The sequence below is a fragment of the Bufo bufo genome, chromosome 7 (assembly GCF_905171765.1).
Source record: "Bufo bufo chromosome 7, aBufBuf1.1, whole genome shotgun sequence".
In the NCBI taxonomy this organism is placed as follows: domain Eukaryota; kingdom Metazoa; phylum Chordata; class Amphibia; order Anura; family Bufonidae; genus Bufo; species Bufo bufo.
The window spans coordinates 25101457-25124950 of NC_053395.1; the positions used below are offsets into that span (position 1 = coordinate 25101457).

The window sequence follows — 23494 nt, forward strand, 5'->3', positions numbered from 1 at the left end:
TCTAAGAGTACTTACCTTTAAGGGCTCCAAAACAAAGAACGAGCAGAGGAAGCTGAATATTCCAGAGATGAGCCACATGAGACCAACGCTGGAGGTGAAGCCCACCCCAATCCACACCGAAACAGCAAAACAGGAAAGGAGGAGGAAGCAGCTGAGCACATGAGCCACACGTGTGCACCAAGATGGCAGCATCTGTCTGTGTCTCTGGAAAGCATCTGTGATGACTGCTCAGAGAGAGGGAAAAGCAGAAAGTGTTAAAATCCAAGTCGTATCACTTCTCAATATATCTTATAGCTCCAAATCCTCTACATAGAGTTACATGATGACTTTCTATCTGCCTGCAGCCACCACTAGAGGGAGCTCAGGAGCTTACTGAATACTGTGCTATTATTGAGCCCAATGTATAAAGTGTATACAGTAAGCACCTACCTACAGTACAGACCAAAAGTTTGGACACACCTTCTCATTCAAAGAGTTTTCTTTATTTTCATGACTATGAAAATTGTAGATTCACACTGAAGGCATCAAAACTATGAATTAACACATGTGGAATTATATACATAACAAACAAGTGTGAAACAACTGAAAATAGGTCATATTCTAGGTTCTTCAAAGTAGCCACCTTTTGCTTTGATTACTGCTTTGCACACTCTTGGCATTCTCTTGATGAGCTTCAAGAGGTAGTCCCCTGAAATGGTCTTCACTTCACAGGTGTGCCCTATCAGGTTTAATAAGTGGGATTTCTTGCCTTATAAATGGGGTTGGGACCATCAGTTGCGTTGAGGAGAAGTCAGGTGGATACACAGCTGATAGTCCTACTGAATAGACTGTTAGAATTTGTATTATGGCAAGAAAAAAGCAGCTAAGTAAAGAAAAACGAGTGGCCATCATTACTTTAAGAAATTAAGGTCAGTCAGTCAGCCGAAAAATTGGGAAAACTTTGAAAGTAAGGGCTATTTGACCATGAAGGAGAGTGATGGGGTGCTGCGCCAGATGACCTGGCCTCCACAGTCACCGGACCTGAACCCAATCGAGATGGTTTGGGGTGAGCTGGACCGCAGAGTGAAGGCAAAAGGGCCAACAAGTGCTAAGCATCTCTGGGAACTCCTTCAAGACTGTTGGAAGACCATTTCAGGGGACTACCTCTTGAAGCTCATCAAGAGAATGCCAGGAGTGTGCAAAGCAGTAATCAAAGCAAAAGGTGGCTACTTTGAAGAACCTAGAATATGACATATTTTCAGTTGTTTCACACTTGTTTGTTATGTATATAATTCCACATGTGTTAATTCATAGTTTTGATGCCTTCATAGTCATGAAAATAAAGAAAACTCTTGGAATGAGAAGGTGTGTCCAAACTTTTGGTCTGTACTGTACACTGCTGTACATATACCATCAACTTATTATAAAATATCTCATTATAATACATTCTAATCATGCTTAATGAAGTCATATTTACCTGTCCGGTTGGACCTGACCGATTTGGTCACATCCCTGGCAGATCCAGATAAAGTCTGCCCTTTTTCATTCAATTTATCCAACATGATGGTTTCTGTCTTATCTCCAAACGGGTTCGATCTGTCAAAGCAATGAGAATACATCACAAACAGAGCCAATTCTCCTGCAGCAGCCATTCTATTAGCTCTCTGCACAGACACTGAATGGTGCAGCTCTATCTACCTCGAACAGAGCAGGGAAACCCAGCAGATCTAAAGCACCAATCAGCCGCAGGGTTACATGCAGCTATCTGTACTCAGCGAAAACTGACTACAGTAAGCAGTCAACAGCTTTTTATCCAACCAGAAGAGCATGGTCATGATGGTTGGAAGCATTTAGAGGGGACAACCACTTTCTATTTGCATAGCCGAATGGTGACATAAGTTGTCAATGGAGGAAGGCAACCCAGCCAAAAATGCACATCCTGGCCAAATCAGCTATCTCGCTAACGTGCAATCTGGCTCTTCCTACTTCTACTTACAAGTCCGATAGCAGATCAGTGTCGGTCCGAGAGATCCTTCTAAGTTCTGGTGGAAGGGACATGCTGCTGGCTCCATCTTGAGAAAAAGGAGATTTTTGTGAAACTCACCTGTAAAATCTTTTTCTCGTCTTTTCCATTGGGGGACACAGACCATGGGTATAGCTTGAGGTATTAGTAGGAGGGACACTATGCAAATGAAAGAGCTCCTCCTCCTCGGGCTATACCCCCCGACTCCACCAGGAGGAACTCAGGCTTTGCACAAGCAGTAGGAGAAGGAGCAATAAAAAATTATGGAAACCATCGGACCAAGCCATAAGGTCCAACCATAAGCAAAAACTGAATTGAAGACCCCTCCTGCAACAGACAGAATGGGTGGGAGCTGTGTCCCCCAATGGAAAAGACGAGAAAAAGATTTTACAGGTGAGTTTCACAAAAATCTCCTTTTCTCGTGCTTTTTTCCATTGGGGGACACAGACCATGGGACGTCCTAAAGCAGTCCATGGGGTGGGAAAAAAATCTCAGCACCGCCAGGAGGAACGTCCAAACGGTCAAACAGGAACCACAGCCTGTAAAACCCTGCGGTCAAAGACAGCATCAGGGATGCAGCTGATAAAACTTCGTAAAGGAAAGTAAGGACGACCAGGTGGCCGCCTTACGCAGCTTAGACGCAGAGGCACGATTGCGCCTTGCCCAGGAAACCTTCACCACCCTAGTGGCGGGAGCGGCATTTCGTGCCGGGGGAACCCTAACACGAGCGTGACAACAGCAGAGCGGATCCATCGCGCCACAGTGACCTTGGAGGCCGCCAGGCCCCTACGAGGTCCCTCAGGAACCACAAGGAGGAATCAGAACTGCGGACGTAAGCCGTAGCCGTGAGATACACTTCCAAGGCCCGGACGACAGCCAGGGAGTGTAGAGCGCGTTCCCTGGAGTTTGCCGGAGAAGGGCAAAATGAGGGCAGGACAAGATCCTTGCTAAAGGTGGAAAGAAGAGACCACCTCGGGCAAAAAAGGAGGGAACCGGACGGAACACAACCGTATCCTGGAGAAAAACTAGAAAGGGGCTCCTGGCGGGAAAGAGCGGCCAGCTCAGACACCCGTCTGATGGGAGATGTGGCCACAAGGAAGACCACTCTCCAGGTAAGAAAGGTCAGGGAGACCTCTCTCAGAGGTTCAAAGGGGGCCGTCTGCAGAGCACGCAGGACCAAATTGAGATCTCAAGGAGGCAAAAGTGGAACATACGGGAACCGAATGTGCCACCCTCTGAAGAAAAAACCTTCACAGGACCCATAAGAACAAGGGACCCTTGAAAAAGGACGGCAGCGCCGAAACCTGACCTTTCAGGGAACTCAGCGACAGTCCCATCTCAAGTCCGGACTGAAGAAAAGACAGCACCATCGGGATGGAAAAGCGAAGGGGAGGGAACCCCGAGTTCTCACAAAAAGTCATGAAGGCCTACAAGGTACGATAGTAATCCGGAAGGAAGCCGGCTTCCCCTGATCATGATTCTAACCACCGAATCAGAGAATCCCCTCTTCTTCAGGATGGCGGTTTCAACAGCCACGCCGTTAAACGAAGAGACCGTAGATTCCGGAGGAAGAGAGGACCCCGAGACAGTAGAACCTCCCTGTCGGGAAGAAGCCATGGGGCATCCGCCAGCATCCGAGAACCATGCGCGGTTAGGCCAATCTGGGGTGATGAGGACGGTCGGAATCCCATCCACCGCAATCTTGCGTAGACCCCTCGACAGAAGAGAAGCGGAAGGAAGACATAGAGGAGGCTGAAGACTTGCCACGGAGACACCAGCGCGTCCACCCCATACGCCTTCGGACCTCGGGCGCGAGCCGGAGACCTGGGAGCTTGTTGTTGAACCTATGACGACATCAGATCCACATCCGGACGGCACCACCCGCCACGCACGTCATCGCAGACACCCGGATGCAGAGACCCTCGCCTGGCTTCACCTTGTTTTGACTTAGAAAGTCCGCAGCCCAGATGCCTATTCCCGGAAGGAATACTGCTGGCCACACCGGAACGTGTGACTCTGCCCACAGCAGAATTTTATTTATTTAATTTATTTTTATTTATTTATTTATTTTTATATACTTCCCGCATCACTGTCCGGCTGCGGTCCCACCTTGATGGCTGAAGTAATTCACTCTCAGCTCAAGGATGTTGATAGGGAAAACGATTCCGTCGCCGACCAAACCCCCAGAATCGAGTGGGACCGGAGAACGCCGCCCCAGCCAGAGGCAGGCATCAGTGGTCCAGGAAAAGAACGGGAGTAACGATCTTCCCGCCGTCAGGTTCATAGGGAGCCCACTAAAAAAGAGCTTCCTGGACCTGTAGAAAAAAACAGAACGCGCCACCTGCAGATGTAAGCGTACAGACCACGAGAGGTCTCGTCCCAGAGGGAAAGATTTCCTGTCGCGGCGACAGAGTGTGAGAAAAAACTGGACATATGGTACGGCTTCGGAAGAGGCCACCACAAGACCGAGGACCCGCAGGTACCCCCGAAAGGAGAGACACAGGGAGCGCAGAAGGTGCGACACCGCTATTTGGATCCAGAAGACCTAGTAGTCTGAAAGAAAAAAATCTCTCGGTCAAGGCATCCAAAAATATCCCCTGAAGGAGAGCTTCAGGGACGGGAGAAGAAGGATCGTAGAAGTCGATCAACCATCCGAGCTGTTTCATTTGAACAGTGATCCGGACGCCAAGAAATGTCCTTGGTGCGAAGAAGAGCCATCAAAGGCGCTAGGATCATGGTACAGACCCTAGGGGCAGTCGCTAACCCGAAAGGGAGGGCGACAAAAATACATAGAGTCAGCCACCCATGGCAAGCGCAGGAATCGTTGTGAGATTCTGTGATCGGGCCATGCGGACAGGCGTCCTGGAAGTCTACGGACGCGAGGAATTACCCCGAAGAAGAGAAACAATAACGGAGCGGAGGGATACCAATTGAAACCTCCTTATCCGGAGGAAAATTTTTTTTTTTTTTTTTTTTTTTTTTTTTTTGAGCAGCTTCGGATCCAGGGTCGGACGCACCGACCCCTCCTTCCTTGGAACGATGAACAGGTCTGAAAAGAAACCCGTGCCCTGTTCCTCTGGAGAAACCGGGGTAATAATACCCCTGGTCCAGAAGGGAAGAAACTGCCATCCAGAGATCCGAGGTGGAACGGATCCCCCGGAACGGTGGATGTAAACTATCTTGTAACCCGACGTTACAATTCTTAGAGCCCAGGCGTTCCTGAACATGAGCCCTCCAAACCTGTGGAAGTAGCAGCGAGGTCGACTGCGTCCTTGGACACCATGACGGCTGGGGCTTGAAGGGGGGAGGTTCCTGCGGGAGTCCTGTAGCCCCCCAGCGGTGGGGCAGCGAAAGGACTGGTACTGGAACCGGAGGACCCGGTTCGAAAAGGACGTTAGGACGTAGGTGTGGAATGTAAGAGTTCTTGCCCCCAGATAGCGGTAGAGAAGAACTCGTCCAGCTGAGCCCTAAAAAACCTGGAACCCTCAAAAGGGAGGTTAGTAAGGGGACACTTTGAGAAGCGTCAGCGTCCCACACTATCAACCCAACCTCTCTGTGCAGAATGACCGAGAGGGCTGCAATGCGGGTTAAAGAGGGAATCAATGTCCATGGAAGCCTCGCAAAGGAATTTGGAAGACAGACACCTGGGGAACCAAATCCGGTGTGTCAGTAGATGCCTCATGTTCCGCCAGGTTCAGGTGGTGGCGCTGCAACCACACTTAGGGAGAACACTGACCTAACGTGCCTTTCGCCAGAGATAAATGGCTCATGAGAGAGAATCGAGGCGCCTGTCCCGAACGTCCTGCAGAGAGGAGCCGGTAAGGACAGGGAAGGCCGTGATCCTGGACACTGGGGGATCCACCCTAGGGGAGAAGACCAGCCCTCCACACTGCTCAGTCGTAAAAGGAGGATCCTGTCCCAGGTTCTGGGTATGACCGCGGAAATTCCTCATGGATAGGAAAAAATGCGGCAACCTATGGCTTCTTGGACAGAAAACAAAAAAAGGGGGGAACTCCCGCGTAGAGGAGAATCCCCTTGGAGATTACAGGTATCACGGACAGCCGCTACCAAGTCCGCCAAACGTGGGGAGCTTAGGCGGAGGGACCCGCCCATGACCTCGTCCGAGCCGGACAATCCCCCTTCAGACCTGCGCTCCTTAGGGGGGAGAGAGTCGTCTGAACACACCTCTAGACGAGGGGGGGGAAAAACGGAGTCATCCAAGATGGATGCTACCGCTCACGCTGCCTCTCATTAGTCAGGCGACCTCAGCGGGAACCACTGCGGGGAGACGGAGTGGTAGGGGCCACTGGATTGGCAACTGCCATACGGTCCAAAAAGGACATGGCTGCCTTGGCGACTCAGGCCAAATCAGCGGCCGAGCAGGACCTGGCAGATGCCCAAGCGGGTACCGCCAGCTCTGCTGGGACAGAAATAAACATTTTTCCCACTTTTTTTTTTTTTTTTTTTTTAAAAGGCTGAAAGTGGTTTGAACTCAGAAAGCCTGGACTGGGGCAACAGCCTTATCACTGAGATACCAGCTTGCCTTAGGAGCTGGGTTGGGCAGGAAGGAGATCCTGTCCAGGGCCAGGGCAGGAGGCACAAACACCAGTGGTCTAACAGGACCCCATTGGAGCCTGAGAAGGTGACTTGGCTTAGGCATGATAACAACTATGCAAGAATCTACAGCTGCAGTTAGAGAAAAGAAACCTTACAAGTGTCTTCTGGGAATCGAACTAGAGATCGTTCACATCAGAAGCAAGGCATTTATACACACATACACAGCTAGACAGCTGTTCAGAGAAGCAGATTGAATAGGGTATCACTGAGATACCTGCTGTTCAGAGAGAAGCAGGGGAGCGGATAGGAGCGTGGGAACCTTTGTAGCAGACGGAGGAAGATGCCGGAGCGAAGCGCTAGGCTCCGCCCCCCGGCCGCGCTAGGCTCCGCCCCCGGCCGCGCTAGGCTCCGCCCCCCGGCCGCATCATAGAAGCGCGAAAAAATCGCGCGCTCCACTCCCTGTGATTCTGAAAACATGTCCCCGTGCTGAACACAGCAAAGCGGGGGTTAAGAAGGAAGCACGCCTGCCTGCAGTTGCAGCCCTTGTTCTGTCCAAGGTTAGCAGGCGCCGTCAGGGAAAAGTCATGCCTCATAAAGGGGGAGCAGAGAGTCCCAGCAGGGAGATTGGCCAGTATAGTGCCTCCATGCCCCAGAAACCCCGGACAGAGAAGATCCTCAGTTCACCCAGGCGGCCCATAGACATAAGACAGGGAGGGGAGGGGAAGCAGAGCGATTGCAGTTATACTTATCTGCTCCTGCAGTCTTCTCCCTCCGTTCAGGACCAGCAGGGCTCACCTCTTCAGACGTCTGACTCCAGGAGTGCAGTGCTCTGGGAGGAGGGCAGCAGCAGGTGACCCAGGAGCTGGTGGGATGCCGGAGCTAACAGGTCGAGCCCGGTTCCACTTATCTTCTTGGGGGGAAATGGAGGCAGCCAGGCAACGTCCCAAAGACGGCGGCGGGCACTCCATGGGGGACCAGGAAGGCGCCATGCCGACCTGTGTCCCCATCTAGAATAAAAATAACAAAAAGGAGTAGAATCAGAGAGTGTCAACCTCCTTCACCAGACACTAAGCAAAGACTGAGTTCCTCCTGGTGGAGTCGGGGGGTATAGCCCGAGGAGGAGGAGCTCTTTCATTTGCATAGTGTCCCTCCTACTAATACCTCAAGCTATACCCATGGTCTGTGTCCCCCAATGGAAAAAAGCACGAGAAACAAAAGACTTCATTAGCATATAAGAATGTGAATGGCAATCACAAGACACTTGTAAGCCCACCCTATTCCCGTAAGACTCCGAAATGCTACTCCACAAATGTACATAAACCTTTTAGTAGTACAGTCTCATAAAAATAGGACTGTTGGCAGGTAGTCATCAGACATATCTCAGCCTATTCATATTACCTACACGGCACGCCTATGGTGGCAAAAATGGTGGAAAAAGCTGGTTGGTATTCACCTCTTCTCAGGATGAACGCTGGTTTTGTGCTACTTCAATTGAATGGGAAATCTACGCAAGTGTGATCTTGACATCTCATAGGAACATCTCAGAAGATCACTAGATCTTCTCTAATGTCTAAATCTATGGAACATCTCGTTAGGAAGTACCGTAAGTCTCTGGCAATGCCCATACCCCTTACCTGATGCTAAGAACTGACGTGGTAGAGACTGTGGTAGCCCTAACACCACGCTATCATCCTCGCTGGGGTGGCAGCTGGCATCTAAGCCAACGTTACAGCTGGTTCGGTGCCTCTCCAGCTTTTGAATGGTGTTGCCCATGATGGAAGGATCACTGAGGAGGTCGGGCCAGCTGAGCACGCCGTCATTGGTATTCCACTGGATGAAGCTGCGGAGGAAGAAGCCGAGAAGGTCACAAACAAGACTATGGACAATATATATCAAGGTATAAGACTAGAGTGAGACTAGATCACCATAGAGTGACCATCTGACCATCTGGAAAATCTAAAACCAGGTCGGAATAAAGCAGAGTTACTGTAGTTGCTTTTTTTCTTCTTAAAATTTGCTAAATTTGGATGGTTACCGTTCTTTCAGCACCAGTGATTGGGGGGGGGGGAGCAAAGCAGCGCCCACATGGCCCTCCCTGAAGGATAAGTGCCCCCAGGAACAGGTTTTAACCCTTTATGGGCCTCCTGTTGGTGCACTTATTCAAAGAACCGGGCAAATCTAGTGAAAAAGTTCTGATCACTAGAAGACATATTCTGAAGCAGTGTACAGTGCAGAGATCATCACTCACAGTCCCTGTCCCCAGTGGGGTTCAGAATCTAAATTAGGAAAAAAGGGGTTGCCTGACTATTTCTAACTCTCTGATCGGTGTTGGACCCCTGCTGATCAGCAGTTTGAGAAGGCCCAGTGCTCCTGTGAACGCCGCTGCCTTCTCGCAGCTTACCCTAGGCCGGTGACATCGCCACCACTAGTCTCGCAGCCTAGGCGCAGCTCCATACCATTCGAATGAATGAGGCTGAGCTGCAATACCAAGCACAGCCACTATACAATGTAAGGCGCTGTGCTTGGTGAGCTGCAAAAAGGCGGCAGCGACCACAGGAACGCAGCAATCAGATGCTAATGACTTCTCCCCCTTTAAGCTATCAGTATGTTTTTGGAGTGTGGGAGGAAACTGGAGCACCCAGGGACACAAACCCGGGGAGAGCATATTTCCATTCTGCCCTTGTTCGGATTTGAAACCAGGACACCAGCACTGAAAGGCAACCGTGCTAACCACTGAGCTACTCACCTGAGGACTATCCCAGCCCTCCTCTGCTGCTGCCAGTCTTGTTGACTTGTCCCTGTACATGCTCATGTGACCGCTGCAGCCAGTCACTGGCCTCGAAGTTGATGTATGGCATATAACCAAAGAGGCCAATGATTGGCTGCAGTGGTCACATTATTGATCACTGTGTCAACATTACAGGATAAGCAGAGACCACGGGAGTGTCACTGCCAGAGTGCGGGGCCTTTACCAGGCGAGTATATTTTTATTTTACCATGTTCCCTGCTTTTATCTTTTTTTTTCCAAATCCTGTCCAATCCCTTTAAGTAAATGGTTACCTGTTCTCCCATCGCCTCATGAATGTGAAGAACTAACAACCTGAATGTGATAGAGGAAAAGTCCTCTATTCCAGGCATCCCGAGATCTGGATCATCAGATGGTGGATAACTGGAATTTCACTGACTACAGATCTCCACTACTTACCTCTTTGTGTCTGCCATGGGAATTTCTGTTTTGGTTTGGTCAGAGAAAGCCTATGGGAAGAAACGATGAGAGTTGTTGATATGGCGAGGAACCAAAGATAATGTAGTCGAGTGTGGAGAGCCATGACATCCTCACCTCTCCATGGTTCCCCGTGTGCCCCATGAAGGAGCTCTCCATCACTGTGTCCAAGTAGTTGTCAATTTCTATAGAGTGCTGGTCAAAGTAGGTGAGGGCCGGCCGGACGCCGGTCTGCGGGTGATAAAAGACAGCTGCAGCCTGACACTTGTAAGACACAGACCACAGTGATGTCCACCAGCCGCCATCAGGCTCACCTTGCTGCGGGCTCGTCTGAACAGGTAGAGAATAATCAGGTAGATGGGATACACCAAGACACTAGTCACCAGTCCCACAGCCACCGAGTCCACGCTGAGGGGAACAGACTCCGACACCGCTCTATCCCTGGAAACACAGAAAGACTCATTTAGCTTTCTATGACTTATATTACACAATCTTACTTATTTATCCTGTACTGATCCTGAATTACATCCTGTATTATACTCCAGAGCTGCACTCACTATTCTGCTGGTGCAGTCACTGTGTACATACATTACATTACTTATCCTGTACTGATCCTGAGTTACATCCTGTATTATACTCCAGAGCTGCACTCACTATTCTGCTGGTGGAGTCACTGTGAACATACATTACTTATCCTGTACTGATCCTAAGTTACATCCTGAATGATACTCCAGAGCTTCACTCACTATTCTGCTGGTGGAGAAGAAAATAATGTAGAGCAGCACCCACGGGCCTTCTCGACCTTACCGCATGCTCCAGCCAAACCACGACCGCAGATCCTCAGCAGTCCACAGATCAGCGTTCAATAAAACGGTAACGGCAGCATCTGCAGATATTTCTTTATTGGACGTGCTTCAACGAATGAAGGACGTCCAATAAAGAAAAATCTGGAGATGCTGCCGTTACCGTTTTATTGAACGCTATTCTGCTGGTGCAGTCACTGTGTACATACATTACATTACTTATCCTGAGTTACATACTGTATTATACTCCAGAGCTGCACTCACTATTCTGCTGGTGCAGTCACTGTGTACATACATTACTTATCCTGTACTGATCCTGAGTTACATCCTGTACTATACTCCAGAGCTGCACTCACTATTCTGCTGGTGGAGTCACTGTGTACATACATTACATTACTTATCCTGTACTGATCCTGAGTTACATCCTGTATTATCCTCCAGAGCTGCACTCACTATTCTGCTGGTGCAATCCCCGTGTACATACATTACATAACTTATCCTGTACTGATCCTGAGTTACATCCTGTATTATACTCCAGAGCTGCACTCACTATTCTGCTGGTGCAGTCCCTGTGTACATACATTACATTACTTATCCTGTATTGATCCTGAGTTACATCCTGTATTATACTCCAGAGCTGCACTCACTATTCTGCTGGTGCAGTCCCCGTGTACATACATTACATAATTTATCCTGTATTGATCCTGAGTTACATCCTGTATTATACTCCAGAGCTGCACTCACTATTCTGCTGGTGCAGTCACTGTGTACATACATTACTTATCCTGTACTGATCCTGAGTTACATCCTGTATTATACTCCAGAGCTGCACTCACTATTCTGCTGGTGCAGTCACTGTGTACATACATTACATTACTTATCCTGTACTGATCCTGAGTTACATCCTGTATTATACTCCAGAGCTGCACTCACTATTCTGCTGGTGCAGTCCCTGTGTACATACATTACATTACTTATCCTGTATTGATCCTGAGTTACATCCTGTATTATACTCCAGAGCTGCACTCACTATTCTGCTGGTGCAGTCACTGTGTACATACATTACTTATCCTGTACTGATCCTGAGTTACATCCTGTATTATACTCCAGAGCTGCACTCACTATTCTGCTGGTGGAGCTGCCGTGTACATACAGTACACTACTTACCCATGATTCTTATCTCCTACCACGCCGTACCACACAGCATTAGCGCACAGGAAGAGGAATATGAGTAGAGCGCAGCAGGTGGCTCTCTGGACGCGGGTGAAGCGGCTGCGGGGTGGTCGTTCCCACATAGACAGCCAGACATGTTTCTCGGAGACTCCTCGCTGGAGTTCAGCCATGAAGATGCGGGAGAATCGCTTCAGTTCTGTTTCACCTAAATAACGAAGGAAGCACCAGCTTGTACGGAGGAGCGTGGCTGACATCCTGCAGAAACTCCGAATGACGGAAAATACTCACTGGCTGCAAAGATTTCCTTCTCCACCCGACGGCCGCTCTCCTCCTGCCCCACAGACAGCCAGTCATTCACCAGGAAGAAGTAATTCTTACTGCGCTGCAGATCCTTGATGATGACGTGCTGCACGTACCAAGAAGGGCTGAGTCCTGCCAAAAGACATCCATGACACTCTGGAACAGATCTCCATTATCCCCTTCACAGTCAGCCATCCCACCCCCAGACGTAGCACATGTGATTACCTATATCTCCCCCTCCAGCAGCCTGCCGACTCTCTGTCGGTATTCACAAACCTCCTCAGTCACTAAAAATCTATCTCGTGTAAAACTGGTTATAAAAGAGAGGAGGGGAGGGGGATGCAGCTGCAGTGTTCATGTGCAATGAACATATCTGCAACAAAGTATCTCTAAATGTGATTGCCCTTTTAATGTAAGTTTCCGTGGCTACCAGCAGGTGGCAGTGATCATCTAGAAACCAATTAACAATGGGGCTCATTTCCATAGGACGATTATGGATTAGATGGTTACGAGAGTCTCTAACGACACTTTCCTTGTGTAAATGAGCAAAGCGAGGAACAAAATTGCTTGCTGGTAAATATTTGAACGGCCTCTGTACACAGAAATCTCCCTCTCCGCTCATTAGCTGTGTACAGAGGAGGATATTACTACTGCACCATCGTTTCTTCTACGTGTGTGCAGTTTATATGTTATATTAGGTTTATGGAGGAACCGACTGGCAACCGCCTCTAAGCCAGAGTGGAACGCAGCAGGAAACAGTGATTCCCGCTCTGGAGGACTGAATACAATCATGTATTACATGGTTGTCTATTCAGTTCAATGGGAACCATGTAATGCTAGTTCCTCCAGTACTCCTCAATATCCACCTTAAAGTCTTCTTCTGCAGGAGTCACGACGTGGAGATGTCTTCTTGGTGTAACAGAATATCCCCCGCCATATCTCATATATACTGTTCATGTACACCACCCACCCTAAATGTCACCATAGACAGTTGCCTTCTACTCCTAACCCCTTTTATCTGGGTATGACAACTTAGCAGCATTATCATGGTCTCTATAAGACTCCGGGTACAATTTTGGGGGGATTGGATTGGAGAGATCCTAAATGTTTCGGTTTTAGCCTGATGTCCACTTATCATCTCTTTACCTTTATTATCATGCCACAGACGGATTTTCCAAACATTTCCCAAACTCTTCTCTGTTGCTATCTGGAAGATGTCCACGCTGTTCCTGCGGAAGGTATTCTCCCCGTCTAGATGCCTGTGGCCACTTTTACTGTCCACTCCATACAGACTGATGCCAACATGAGCGCTGGTACCTGAGCAGGAGGACGGCAGGCAGTGAGGTTACAAGGCCATGACATACACATGTAGGCATACTCATGCAGGCACGTACATGTAGACACTCATAGACACAATCATATAGTTGTTATAGAACACATGTAGATGCAATAGACATTCTCATATAGATGCACACATGAAGACCCATTCATGTAGACACATTTACACCCGCACATGTAGACATACTCATGTAGACACTCACATTTACACCCGCACATGTAGACATACTCATGAAAACCCGCACATGTAGACATACTCATGAAGACCCGCACATGTAGACATACTCATGAAGACCCGCACATGTAGACATACTCATGAAGACCCGCACATGTAGACATACTCACGAAGACCCGCACATGTAGATATACTCATGAAGACCCGCACATGTAGATATACTCATGAAGACCCGCACATGTAGATATACTCATGAAGACCCGCACATGTAGACATACTCATGCAGACCTGCACATGTAGACATACTCATGAAGACCTGCACATGTAGACATACTCATGAAGACCCGCACATGTAGACATACTCACGAAGACCCGCACATGTAGACATACTCACGAAGACCCGCACATGTAGATATACTCATGAAGACCCGCACATGTAGACATACTCATGAAGACCTGCACATGTAGACATACTCATGAAGACCTGCACATGTAGACATACTCATGAAGACCTGCACATGTAGACATACTCATGAAGACCTGCACATGTAGACATACTCATGAAGACCCGCACATGTAGACATACTCACGAAGACCCGCACATGTAGACATACTCACGAAGACCCGCACATGTAGATATACTCATGAAGACCCGCACATGTAGACATACTCATGAAGACCTGCACATGTAGACATACTCATGAAGACCTGCACATGTAGACATACTCATGAAGACCTGCACATGTAGACATACTCATGAAGACCTGCACATGTCGACATACTCATGAAGACCCGCACATGTAGACATACTCATGAAGACCCGCACATGTAGACATACTCATGAAGACCCGCACATGTAGACATACTCATGAAGACCTGCACATGTAGACATACTCATGTAGAGACATTCATGTAGACCTGCACATGTAGACCTACTCCAGTAGACGCACTCACCAGACCCTCGGCCCCATCCTGTCTTCACCAGAACCTCAAATTTATAAGATCCAGCTTTCCCACAAAACGGAATAACTCCAGCCTTACTGACATCCAGCAAGTCCAATTTATGGACAATAATGGTGGCCACAGAGTAGGTAGCAAAGCAGACGGCACACGTGAGCAGCACAATGTAGTTAATACCAGGAGGAGGCGGCTGAAATAAAGAAAAAGGAATAAAGCCCTTCTAGTCCCATCGTTGTCAGCCTTCTTATGGTGTGGGGCAGTATGAGCCATGTGGATTGGTGCTGGGCTTTGGGCCCTTCTTAACCTCCGCGGACTGCCTCCAGTATGAGGTAATTTCTTACTCCAATCTGGCATAGTTTGGAGTAAGGAAGTATATAGAAAATCCTGTGCACTTACACATTCACAGGACCAGAGCTGTGTAGGACAACGTCCTACTTACCGGGTAGATAAAGTTGACAGAGTGAGGTGGGACGAAGAGGCTGGCCCCAAATGCTGTGAGATGTTGGGTTAGACACACAGCCTGGTCTGGCCTGGTGTCCTCCAGCGGTACAAGGCCCTCTGTCTTCCATTTCATCTTGTTACCATCAAAGTACTGACACAGGGAGGTATACAGGCCCACCGTCACGTCCACAGGCGACCACATGTAATGGTTCGTGATGTTTAGGTAGTAGCGTCTGGTCAGGTTTCCATCTCTAAAACAGAAAATATCTATTTGTCTTAAAACGTTTCCAATAATGTTCAAACATCTACGACTACGCCACAAAATAATTGGAGCACATTAACCCTGCGATTATTCTCTTACGTGGGGGCAATGAAGAACGTGTACAGCTTGTGGTCATCTCCTGACAGAGAGTCCTCGCTGATCTGCTTCATGTCGCTGAAGTTATACTGGTTCGGATGACTGGTCTCATGTAGATAGACAGAGATGTACGGCTCAGGTTCACTGTCTTTGTATCTCTCTAAAAAAATGACAGTAAAAATCACATTATCATGAAATACGTGGCTAGATCTGTAGGCCACACCTAGACGGATCATTAAAGGAGAGCCTACTTGCTGGCTGCTGCCACCACTAAGGGGAGAATAGGAGCTCACTAGTTACTATTGAGTTCTATGTAAAAACAGTATGCAGTAAGCTCTTGAGCTCCCTCTAGTGGTGACTGCAGGCAGACAACATTTTATCATTTAACTCTTCTTTGTATAAAAGAAACTGAGCTCTGAACACACCAAAGATGTATTAAGAAACTGTTCTGCACAGAATTTTGAAACTAAATACACTTAAAAAATGGTGGACATTTCCTTTAAGGGTTGGTCTTTACTGGCGTTTTTTTGCACTTTGTATGAAGGGTCATTCACTCACCATCCTGCACCGTGTAAGTAATCTGTATATGAAGTCCTGCGTTCTTATTACTGCTCTCTGCTTCGAGGTCCACTTTCACCGAGCGCCGTCTCTCAATGTTGGCCACGCCAGCTGTGATATTCCCGACACCAGTGTTATTGGCAACGCTAACCGTGATGGCCTTTTCCGAATCCAAGCTCTCCACCGGGATCTGGCTGCCATTACTAGTCTGGAACTCCATAGATGCCACCTTGGTGGACACGGTGTAGTTGCTGATGAAGCCGTAAGGATAGGGATTAGAGTCCACTTGGAACATGACCTGGATGATGTCGGTGAGGTCCAGGAAGGTGCTGTTAAATCCTTGTGGAATGAAGAACTGGCAGCCCGTCCTGTTACTGTAGCAGAGCAGGTTGAGAGGATCCGAGCGTTTGCCCCGGGCCAGGATCTCCCCACCCTGGAGGGTCAAAGGCTCCTCATTCAGGACCCTGGACTTCATCAAAATTCTCATGAGGTCAGAAGAAAGATTGTAAGCTTTGGAGGCAACAGAGGCATTGTTGAGGGCACCACATAGCTTCTCTCCTTTGTGGACGAAGGACTTGGTGTTTACCAGATGGATAACATCACCTGTCAGGGAAATAAAAACATTAAAGGGATTCTTCTGGGATTTAAAATTCAATGACCTATCTTCAGGATAAGTCATCCATTTCTGATTGGTGGGGGTCCGACTGTCGCTGTTTGAAGATGCCTGTGGGCGCTGAAGGCTCCTCGCAGCTTACCAAGCACAGCGCCGTACATTGTATAGTGGCTGTGCTTGGTACTGCAGCCTTGGCCCATTCACTCGTATAGGACTGAGAGAAAAATAGACCACGTGACTGACGAACGTGACATCACTGGTCTTTAAACAGCTGGTCAGCGGGTGTGCCAGGAGTCAGATCCCCACCAGATAGTGATGACCAATCCTGAAGACAGACCATCAATACTGAACTCCCCGGAAACCCATTTAATTTGGTAATTTCACTGTTCTTTTCACTTTTTTTATACCTGTCCGATAATCTTGAATATTTAATAATGTGGCACCTGCCAGAAAATTAAAAGGGATGTTCAGAACTGTGAAAACATGCCTGATTTCTTCCAGGAACATCGCCACGCCTGTCTATAGATTGCGTCTGGTCCATTGAGCTGCCATACCACGCACAGCCTGTGGAGAGTTGTGGAGCCGCTGGTTTTGGAAGAAAGTTTCCACATTTTTTTAAATTCTGTACAACCCCATTAATTGTACATAAATGACTATGCTGCCAACAGTCATGAATTTTCAGAGACTGTCAAATTTGGGTCCGTCCGGGCGAAAATGGGTTGGGCATATGTAAACCTAACCCTACCAAAAAGTGAGTGTTCCCTTTTGGGATTGGAGCGGGGCTTCCATGCCCTGAATTTACCAACTACAGTGTTAGTAAATTGGCATATATACAATAGCGGTCAGTAACATGCGGCACGTGTGCCATAGGAGGCACTGTGACTAGTTTGGGGAGGACGATGAGCTTGGGGGAAGGGGGAACGAGCACTGTGGCTAGTTTTGGGGGTGGGGGGTTGATGGTGAACTTGAGGGGATGGGGGAACAAGCACTGTGACTAGTTTGGGGTTGGGGGGTTTATAGTGAACTTGGGGGGGATGGGGGGACGAGCACTGTGGCTAGTTTAGGGTGTGGGGGATGATGGTGAACTTGGGGGTGGATGGGGGGATGAGCACTATGGCTAGCTTGGGGGTGTGGGGTTGATGGTGAACTTGAGGGGAAGGGGGAATGAGCACTGTGGCTAGTTTGGGGTTGGGGGGTTTATAGTGAACTTGGGGGGATGGGGGGACGAGCACTGTGGCTAGTTTAGGGGGTGGGGGATGATGGTGAACTTGGGGGGAAGGGGGAACGAGCACTGTGACTAGTTTGGGGGTGGGGGGTTTATAGTGAACTTGGGGGGGTGGGGGACGAGCACTGTGGCTAGTTTGGGGTTGGGGGGTTTATAGTGAATTGGGGGGATGGGGGGACGAGCACTGTGGCTAGTTTAGGGGGTGGGGGATGATGGTGAACTTGGGGGAAGGGGGAACGAGCACTGTGACTAGTTTGGGGGTGGGGGGTTGATGGTGAACTTGGGGGGGTGGGGGACGAGCACTGTGGCTAGTTTGGGAGGTGGGGGATGATGGTGAACTTGGGGAGGAAGGGGGGACGAGCATTGTGGCTAGTTTGGGGACTAAAGGAGGATGGTGATCCTGCATTTGATTGCTGGGGGAATGATGGGGAGCAAGCTATCTACTTTGGGGGGGGGGGGGGGGATGGTGCGTCTGATTGTGATTACTATGTGTGTGGGACGGAGGGTGAAATTTGGATTGGGGGTGAGCAGTGATATTATTATGGGGGTGACTAGTATATGTGGCCCCAGTGTATGGTGGACACTGTCTGGACGTCCCCAGCCGTCAGTACATATATGTTTCGTGGGGGGTTCTTCATATTTTCTCCGGAGCAGTGATATACTTTATTATCCATATATTTGCCGGCAATTTTTCTAAAAACTTTTAAACCTCTTTAATTTCGGGATAACTTTCCTGCACGTCACACTGAGCGCTTCAGCTTTGACTTTTATTTTTTAAATTGGCACTCCGTACAAAAAAAGGTTGGCAACCCCTGCCAATGATTATGGTGTAGGGTCAGGCCTCACGTGAACGCGGTATCCCCGGCGGTTGTAGCTGAGGACTGTACAATGCCGCCTCGCAGATGATGACAGATCTCTCCCCGTAGCTATGGAAGCCTCGTCGCTATAAATTCCTTTCCTCTGCGAGCACAATAGAGACTTATAATTCAGCCAGAACTTTTTTTTTTCTTCTTCCCGGCGACATTAGTAACCGCCGTTAGCTCTTTCTATCGTCCCACTGCTCCCGTGTAATTATCAGGCTGCGGGAAAAAATCTTCCTCTATGAATTTACAATCCTAGATTACGACTCCGGCGACATTTCATAAATTGTTTGTTTGCCTAGGGGTCTGATGGAAAGGCGTAAATCACCTCCGCCTGAAGAAATGCTCACGAGAGAAAAAAAAACACGTTCTTCATCTGCTGGAAAAAAAATCGAGATCGTTTCAATTTATTCCGTCATTAAGCGCTCGTCTGTAGATTCTGTGCTGTTGCTAAGCAACCAGGGAGCTTCGTTAATGGAGGCAATATCTTATTTTATATTACAATTCAACAATAACCTTCACTGAGCGGAATTTTTTTTTTTTTTATATAATTGCAGAATCTTCATATTGGAGAAATCGCATAGGAAGGATCGGCTTAACCCCTTAGTGACAAGCCCTTTTTGGGCCTTACTGACCAAGCGTTTTTCTTCCTTTTTTCATCGTCACCTTCCAAGAGCTATAACTTTTTTATTTTTCCATCTATATAGCTGTATGAGGGCTTGTTTTTTTTTGCATTTTTTTTTCATTGAAAATGTATTTAATAATTGTGGGGGGTTTTTACCACCTAATAGTCCCACAAGGGGACTAGAACAGACAACATTTTGATTGCTTTTAAAATACAATGCACTATCCCTATAGTGCATTGCAATTTTATGTCAGTGCAATACTGACATTGACCAACAGGCTGCGCCAGAGAGACACAGCCTGCTGAAAACTATTCAAGGCTGGTTTGGGGCCTACATCAGACCCCAGCCAGCCTTTACACGCATCGCAATTGCAGGGTGCCGATGGGAAGCAGAGGGAGTCCGCTCCCTCTGCCATTGCCCACAGCATTTAAAGCGTTAAACAGCCCGGATCGGCACTTCTGCCGGTCCGGGCTGTTAGAGCAGCAGTGCGGCTCTCATATGAGAACCGGGGACCCGCTTAGACTGGGCCGCCGTAAAGAAGCCCAGCCTACAGCCCCTTAGTGACCGCCGTAAAAAGGTGTATGGGTGGTCACTGAGGTGTTAAAGGGGACATCTGGTTTAAAAGACCCATTTTCAGAATTTATACAGATGGGGCTCTCCTATTCAGGACCCTCATCTGTTAACAGTACTGGGGAGCAGGTACAAAGACAGTCGGCCCTTGGAAGACTTACATGGACAGCCCGAAATCAGGGGTGTAGCTACAAGGGGTGCAGAGGTAGCAGATGCAACTGGGCTGTGATGCCTGAGGTCTCAAAATCCACATAACAAAAGACGGAAAGTGGGAAGCCCTGTTACACATTCTGCATTGGGGCCCCTTTTTCAAATAGGAACTGTGCAATGCTTTATTTCACCTGAGGAGGCGCTGCAGGATAACCGATCACTTAATTCCTGGTCTGTGACCCCCCTACTTAAAGACAGCTGTATGGCAGGCGTTATCTTACCCATGATATTCAAGATGTTGTCAGCAATGGTGGTCGGGGTCATCATTCCTTGTGTCGTTTCATTCTGCAAGATGGACATCATGGCTTCCAGCTTGCTGAGCGTTGTCCGCTGACAAGACACACATGCCAACTCCTTACTGGCCACCTGAAGATGTAAGAAGCGGCAGCCTTGGTTATACCTGCCATGGCAATCCATTTTGGCATCTACTTATAGAGCGCTGGGGACACGTTCAGTCTATGTCTCAAGACTGGTGTGAACAGGGCCTTAATCAAAAGATTTAACCCCTTTCTTACCACAAGAGATTTCTGGAAAATTGGAGAAACTGTGAGCATTTAAGTAACAGAAATCTCTGAGTGGTGCAAAAGAAGTGTGATCTTCCTATAGAGCCCTATCAAGAAATTAGTGAAGGCCCAAGGCCATAGCCTTCACCAAGATGATGGCTGCAAGGTCAACATGACCCTTATAACCCAAGTACTCCTGCTCTAATTCAGCTACTTACCGTACACTGCGCAAGCGCTGCTGCGATCTGCCGTATATCATCCACCGTGTTAACTTTTAGAGATATGAGGGCATCGGTTATATTTTTGCGCACTTTCCCAAGGGTCTGCTCACTTGCCTCTTCCTGTTTGCTCATGACTTTTTCATACTAAGAGGATAAAACAGAATGACATTATAGAGATCTATACAGTATAATACATATCTATACCATTTAAAGGGCATCTGTCAGCAGTTTTGTACCTATGACACTGGTTGACCTGTTACATGTGCACTTGACAGCTGAAGGCATCTGTGTTGGTCCCATGTTCATATGTGCCCGCATTGCTGAGAAAAAAAATGAATATTTAAATATATGCAAATGAGCCTCTAGGAGCAACGGGGGCGTTGCCGTTACACCTAGAGGCTCTGCTCTCTTTGCAACTGCCGCGCCCTCTGCATTTTCATTGACAGGACCAGACAGTGACAATATCACCACACCTGGTCCTGTCAATCAAAGTGGAGAGGGTGCGGCAGTTGCAAAGAGGAGAGCCTCTAGGTGTAATGGTAACGCCCCCGTTGCTCCTAGAGGCTCATTTGCATATATTAGAACTTCATTTTCTCAGCAATGCAGGCACATATGAACATGGGACCAACACAGCTGCCAAGTGCACATGTAACGGGTCAGCCAGTGTCATAGGGACAGAACTGCTGACAGATGCCCTTTAAAGGGGTTGTGAAGAAACTGCTAAATACCCCATTAGGGAATAATTAGAAGGTCCCAAGATCGAGTGGAAAGTAGTTACAAAGAGTGTCTGTCACTCTGGAGGAACCTGTATATCCTTGTATTAGGCTAGTTTCACATTAGCGGCAGGGGACTCCGGCAAGCTGTTCCGGCGGGTGAACAGCCTGTCGGATCCGTCCTGCCGCTAGCTCACATGTGCCCCCGGACTGCCGCTCCGTCCCCATTGACTATGGCGGGGGCGGAGTTCTGGCGGCAGCACGACAGCGCACGCCGAGAGGAGGCCGGACTAAAGTACTGCATGCAGTACTTTTAGTTCGGCTGCCTCTTGCCGCGCGCTGTCGTCGGAACTCTGCCCCCGTTATAGTCAATGGGGATGGAGCGGCAGTCCGGGGGCACATGTGAACTAGCGGCAGGATGGATCCGACAGGCTGTTCACCCGCCGGAACAGCTTGCCGGAGTCCCCTGCTGCTAGTGTGAAAGTACCCTTACATGGACAACCTATTGATTTCAATAGCAGCTGTAATTCCTCATTTCCCCTGTGGAGGTGCTGCAGGGAAATTTAACACTTGCTGCCAGGCACCCAAAAGTCCACAAAGGGGTTAGAAATCAACTTTTATGAAATTCTGAATGGAAATACTCAGCTGGTATTACTGATAATACATCTGGCCGGCATCCGGCACATGTGCCAACCTGAAATTCCAGTAATCTGGAAACTGGAATCCAGTAAGCTGTACCTCATTCAGAACGGTGATGAGAGCCAAGGAATACTCAGCAACATGCTGGGGGTCTCCCTGCTTCAATAAACCCCGCAAGCGAGAATCTGTGAGGTTGTGCAACCATTCTGCGAAGCTCTGAAATCGATCTGGGAGGACTGGCATCAAAATACCCATGGTGCTGTAACGGAGAGAGATGCATGGTAGGTTCACTTTACTGACACGCTGGCGAAGAATTTGATTGCTGGATCCACTTACTGGTTTAAGGCCACCGCTGTTGCCCCCTGCTGGTCCTGCACAAGTATAGAAACTTCCACCATGAAGTTGGACTCCTGGTAGCCGACAGGCAGGAAGGTGATGTGCTCTGACCGGCTGCCCTTGTAGACCCAGAAGTCATCGCAGTGCCCGCCGCGGCAGCGCTTAGCCCTCAAGATGAAGACTAGAGAAACCTCATCTTCTGTATCTCTCCATCCTAAAAAGATGATCGAGTGAGAAGTTTATAGAGCAGGGCGAAGATGAATGTTATGTCGATCTCCAGTGCCATGTAAGTGTTCGCCATGGTTGAGTATAGAAGGTACTGACCTGTACAATCAAAGTGGACTGGGTCGGTCAGCGCATGGATGGTCCCATTAGGAAAGATTCTACAGGTTCCCCCAGAAGGTGGACTATTGGGGAGCAGATCTATGGATGCGAATCCTTCTTCCTCCATGGTGGGATCTCTGACATGAAGGGTGAACGTGTACCCCTCCCCGTCTTTTAACACTCCCTGTCTGAGAACCAGGTTCAGCCCTCGGTCTCCTGTGGTTGTGGTGCTGGTATTGAGGATCAAGGTCTTGTTGCTGAAGCTCTGAGCTGTCCACCTCTGCTGGCGAGAAGTCGGTCAGAGATGGAATGTAATACAAACAGGATATGAAGGGGCACTACATTATAACGGGTAGGGGGGGTATCCCACTAGATCAGTGCACATCTTACCCCAGACCGCGCCTCATCCTGACAGTTACTGCAGGATCCTTCCAGGTAAACATAGGAGCTGGCGCTCACTTCATACACAGACTGCGCCTTGCAGGACACACACTTCAGAGACACGATGGGAATGCTGCCTTTTTTAATTAATACCTACAATTAGAAATATCTACATGTCAAGCGCTTATGCGACAAACATTACTGTAAACCAAGATTTATGATACCTTGTTATATCCTGTATACTAAGTACAACATCTTCATGGACCAGTACTGATGAAAATAATGCTGCCCTACTGTACAAGAATATAACTACTATAAGGCTACATGCACATGACCGTTGTTTTGGTCCGCATCCGAGCCGCAGTTTTTGCGGCTTGGATGCGGA

General features: G+C 48.5%; 1 protein-coding gene across 2 annotated transcripts in view; it reads right to left on the reverse strand.

Moving 5' to 3' along the window:
• PKD1 (polycystin 1, transient receptor potential channel interacting) overlaps nt 1–23494 on the reverse strand; it is a 101049-nt gene that overhangs the window by 14271 nt on the left and 63284 nt on the right. For both annotated transcript variants that reach the window (XM_040441307.1, XM_040441308.1), the window contains exons 16-35: nt 23119–23262; nt 22729–23008; nt 22405–22618; nt 22168–22327; nt 20714–20860; nt 20214–20358; nt 15889–16491; nt 15334–15490; nt 14971–15223; nt 14526–14721; nt 13205–13375; nt 12047–12190; nt 11753–11963; nt 10097–10223; nt 9900–10013; nt 9765–9814; nt 8194–8399; nt 1976–2051; nt 1457–1575; nt 16–224 (exon numbers count right to left, since the gene is read on the reverse strand). In XM_040441307.1, coding sequence (XP_040297241.1) covers nt 16–224; nt 1457–1575; nt 1976–2051; nt 8194–8399; nt 9765–9814; nt 9900–10013; nt 10097–10223; nt 11753–11963; nt 12047–12190; nt 13205–13375; nt 14526–14721; nt 14971–15223; nt 15334–15490; nt 15889–16491; nt 20214–20358; nt 20714–20860; nt 22168–22327; nt 22405–22618; nt 22729–23008; nt 23119–23262 — 3726 coding nt within the window. The remainder of the gene's footprint in view (nt 1–15; nt 225–1456; nt 1576–1975; nt 2052–8193; nt 8400–9764; nt 9815–9899; nt 10014–10096; nt 10224–11752; nt 11964–12046; nt 12191–13204; nt 13376–14525; nt 14722–14970; nt 15224–15333; nt 15491–15888; nt 16492–20213; nt 20359–20713; nt 20861–22167; nt 22328–22404; nt 22619–22728; nt 23009–23118; nt 23263–23494) is intronic.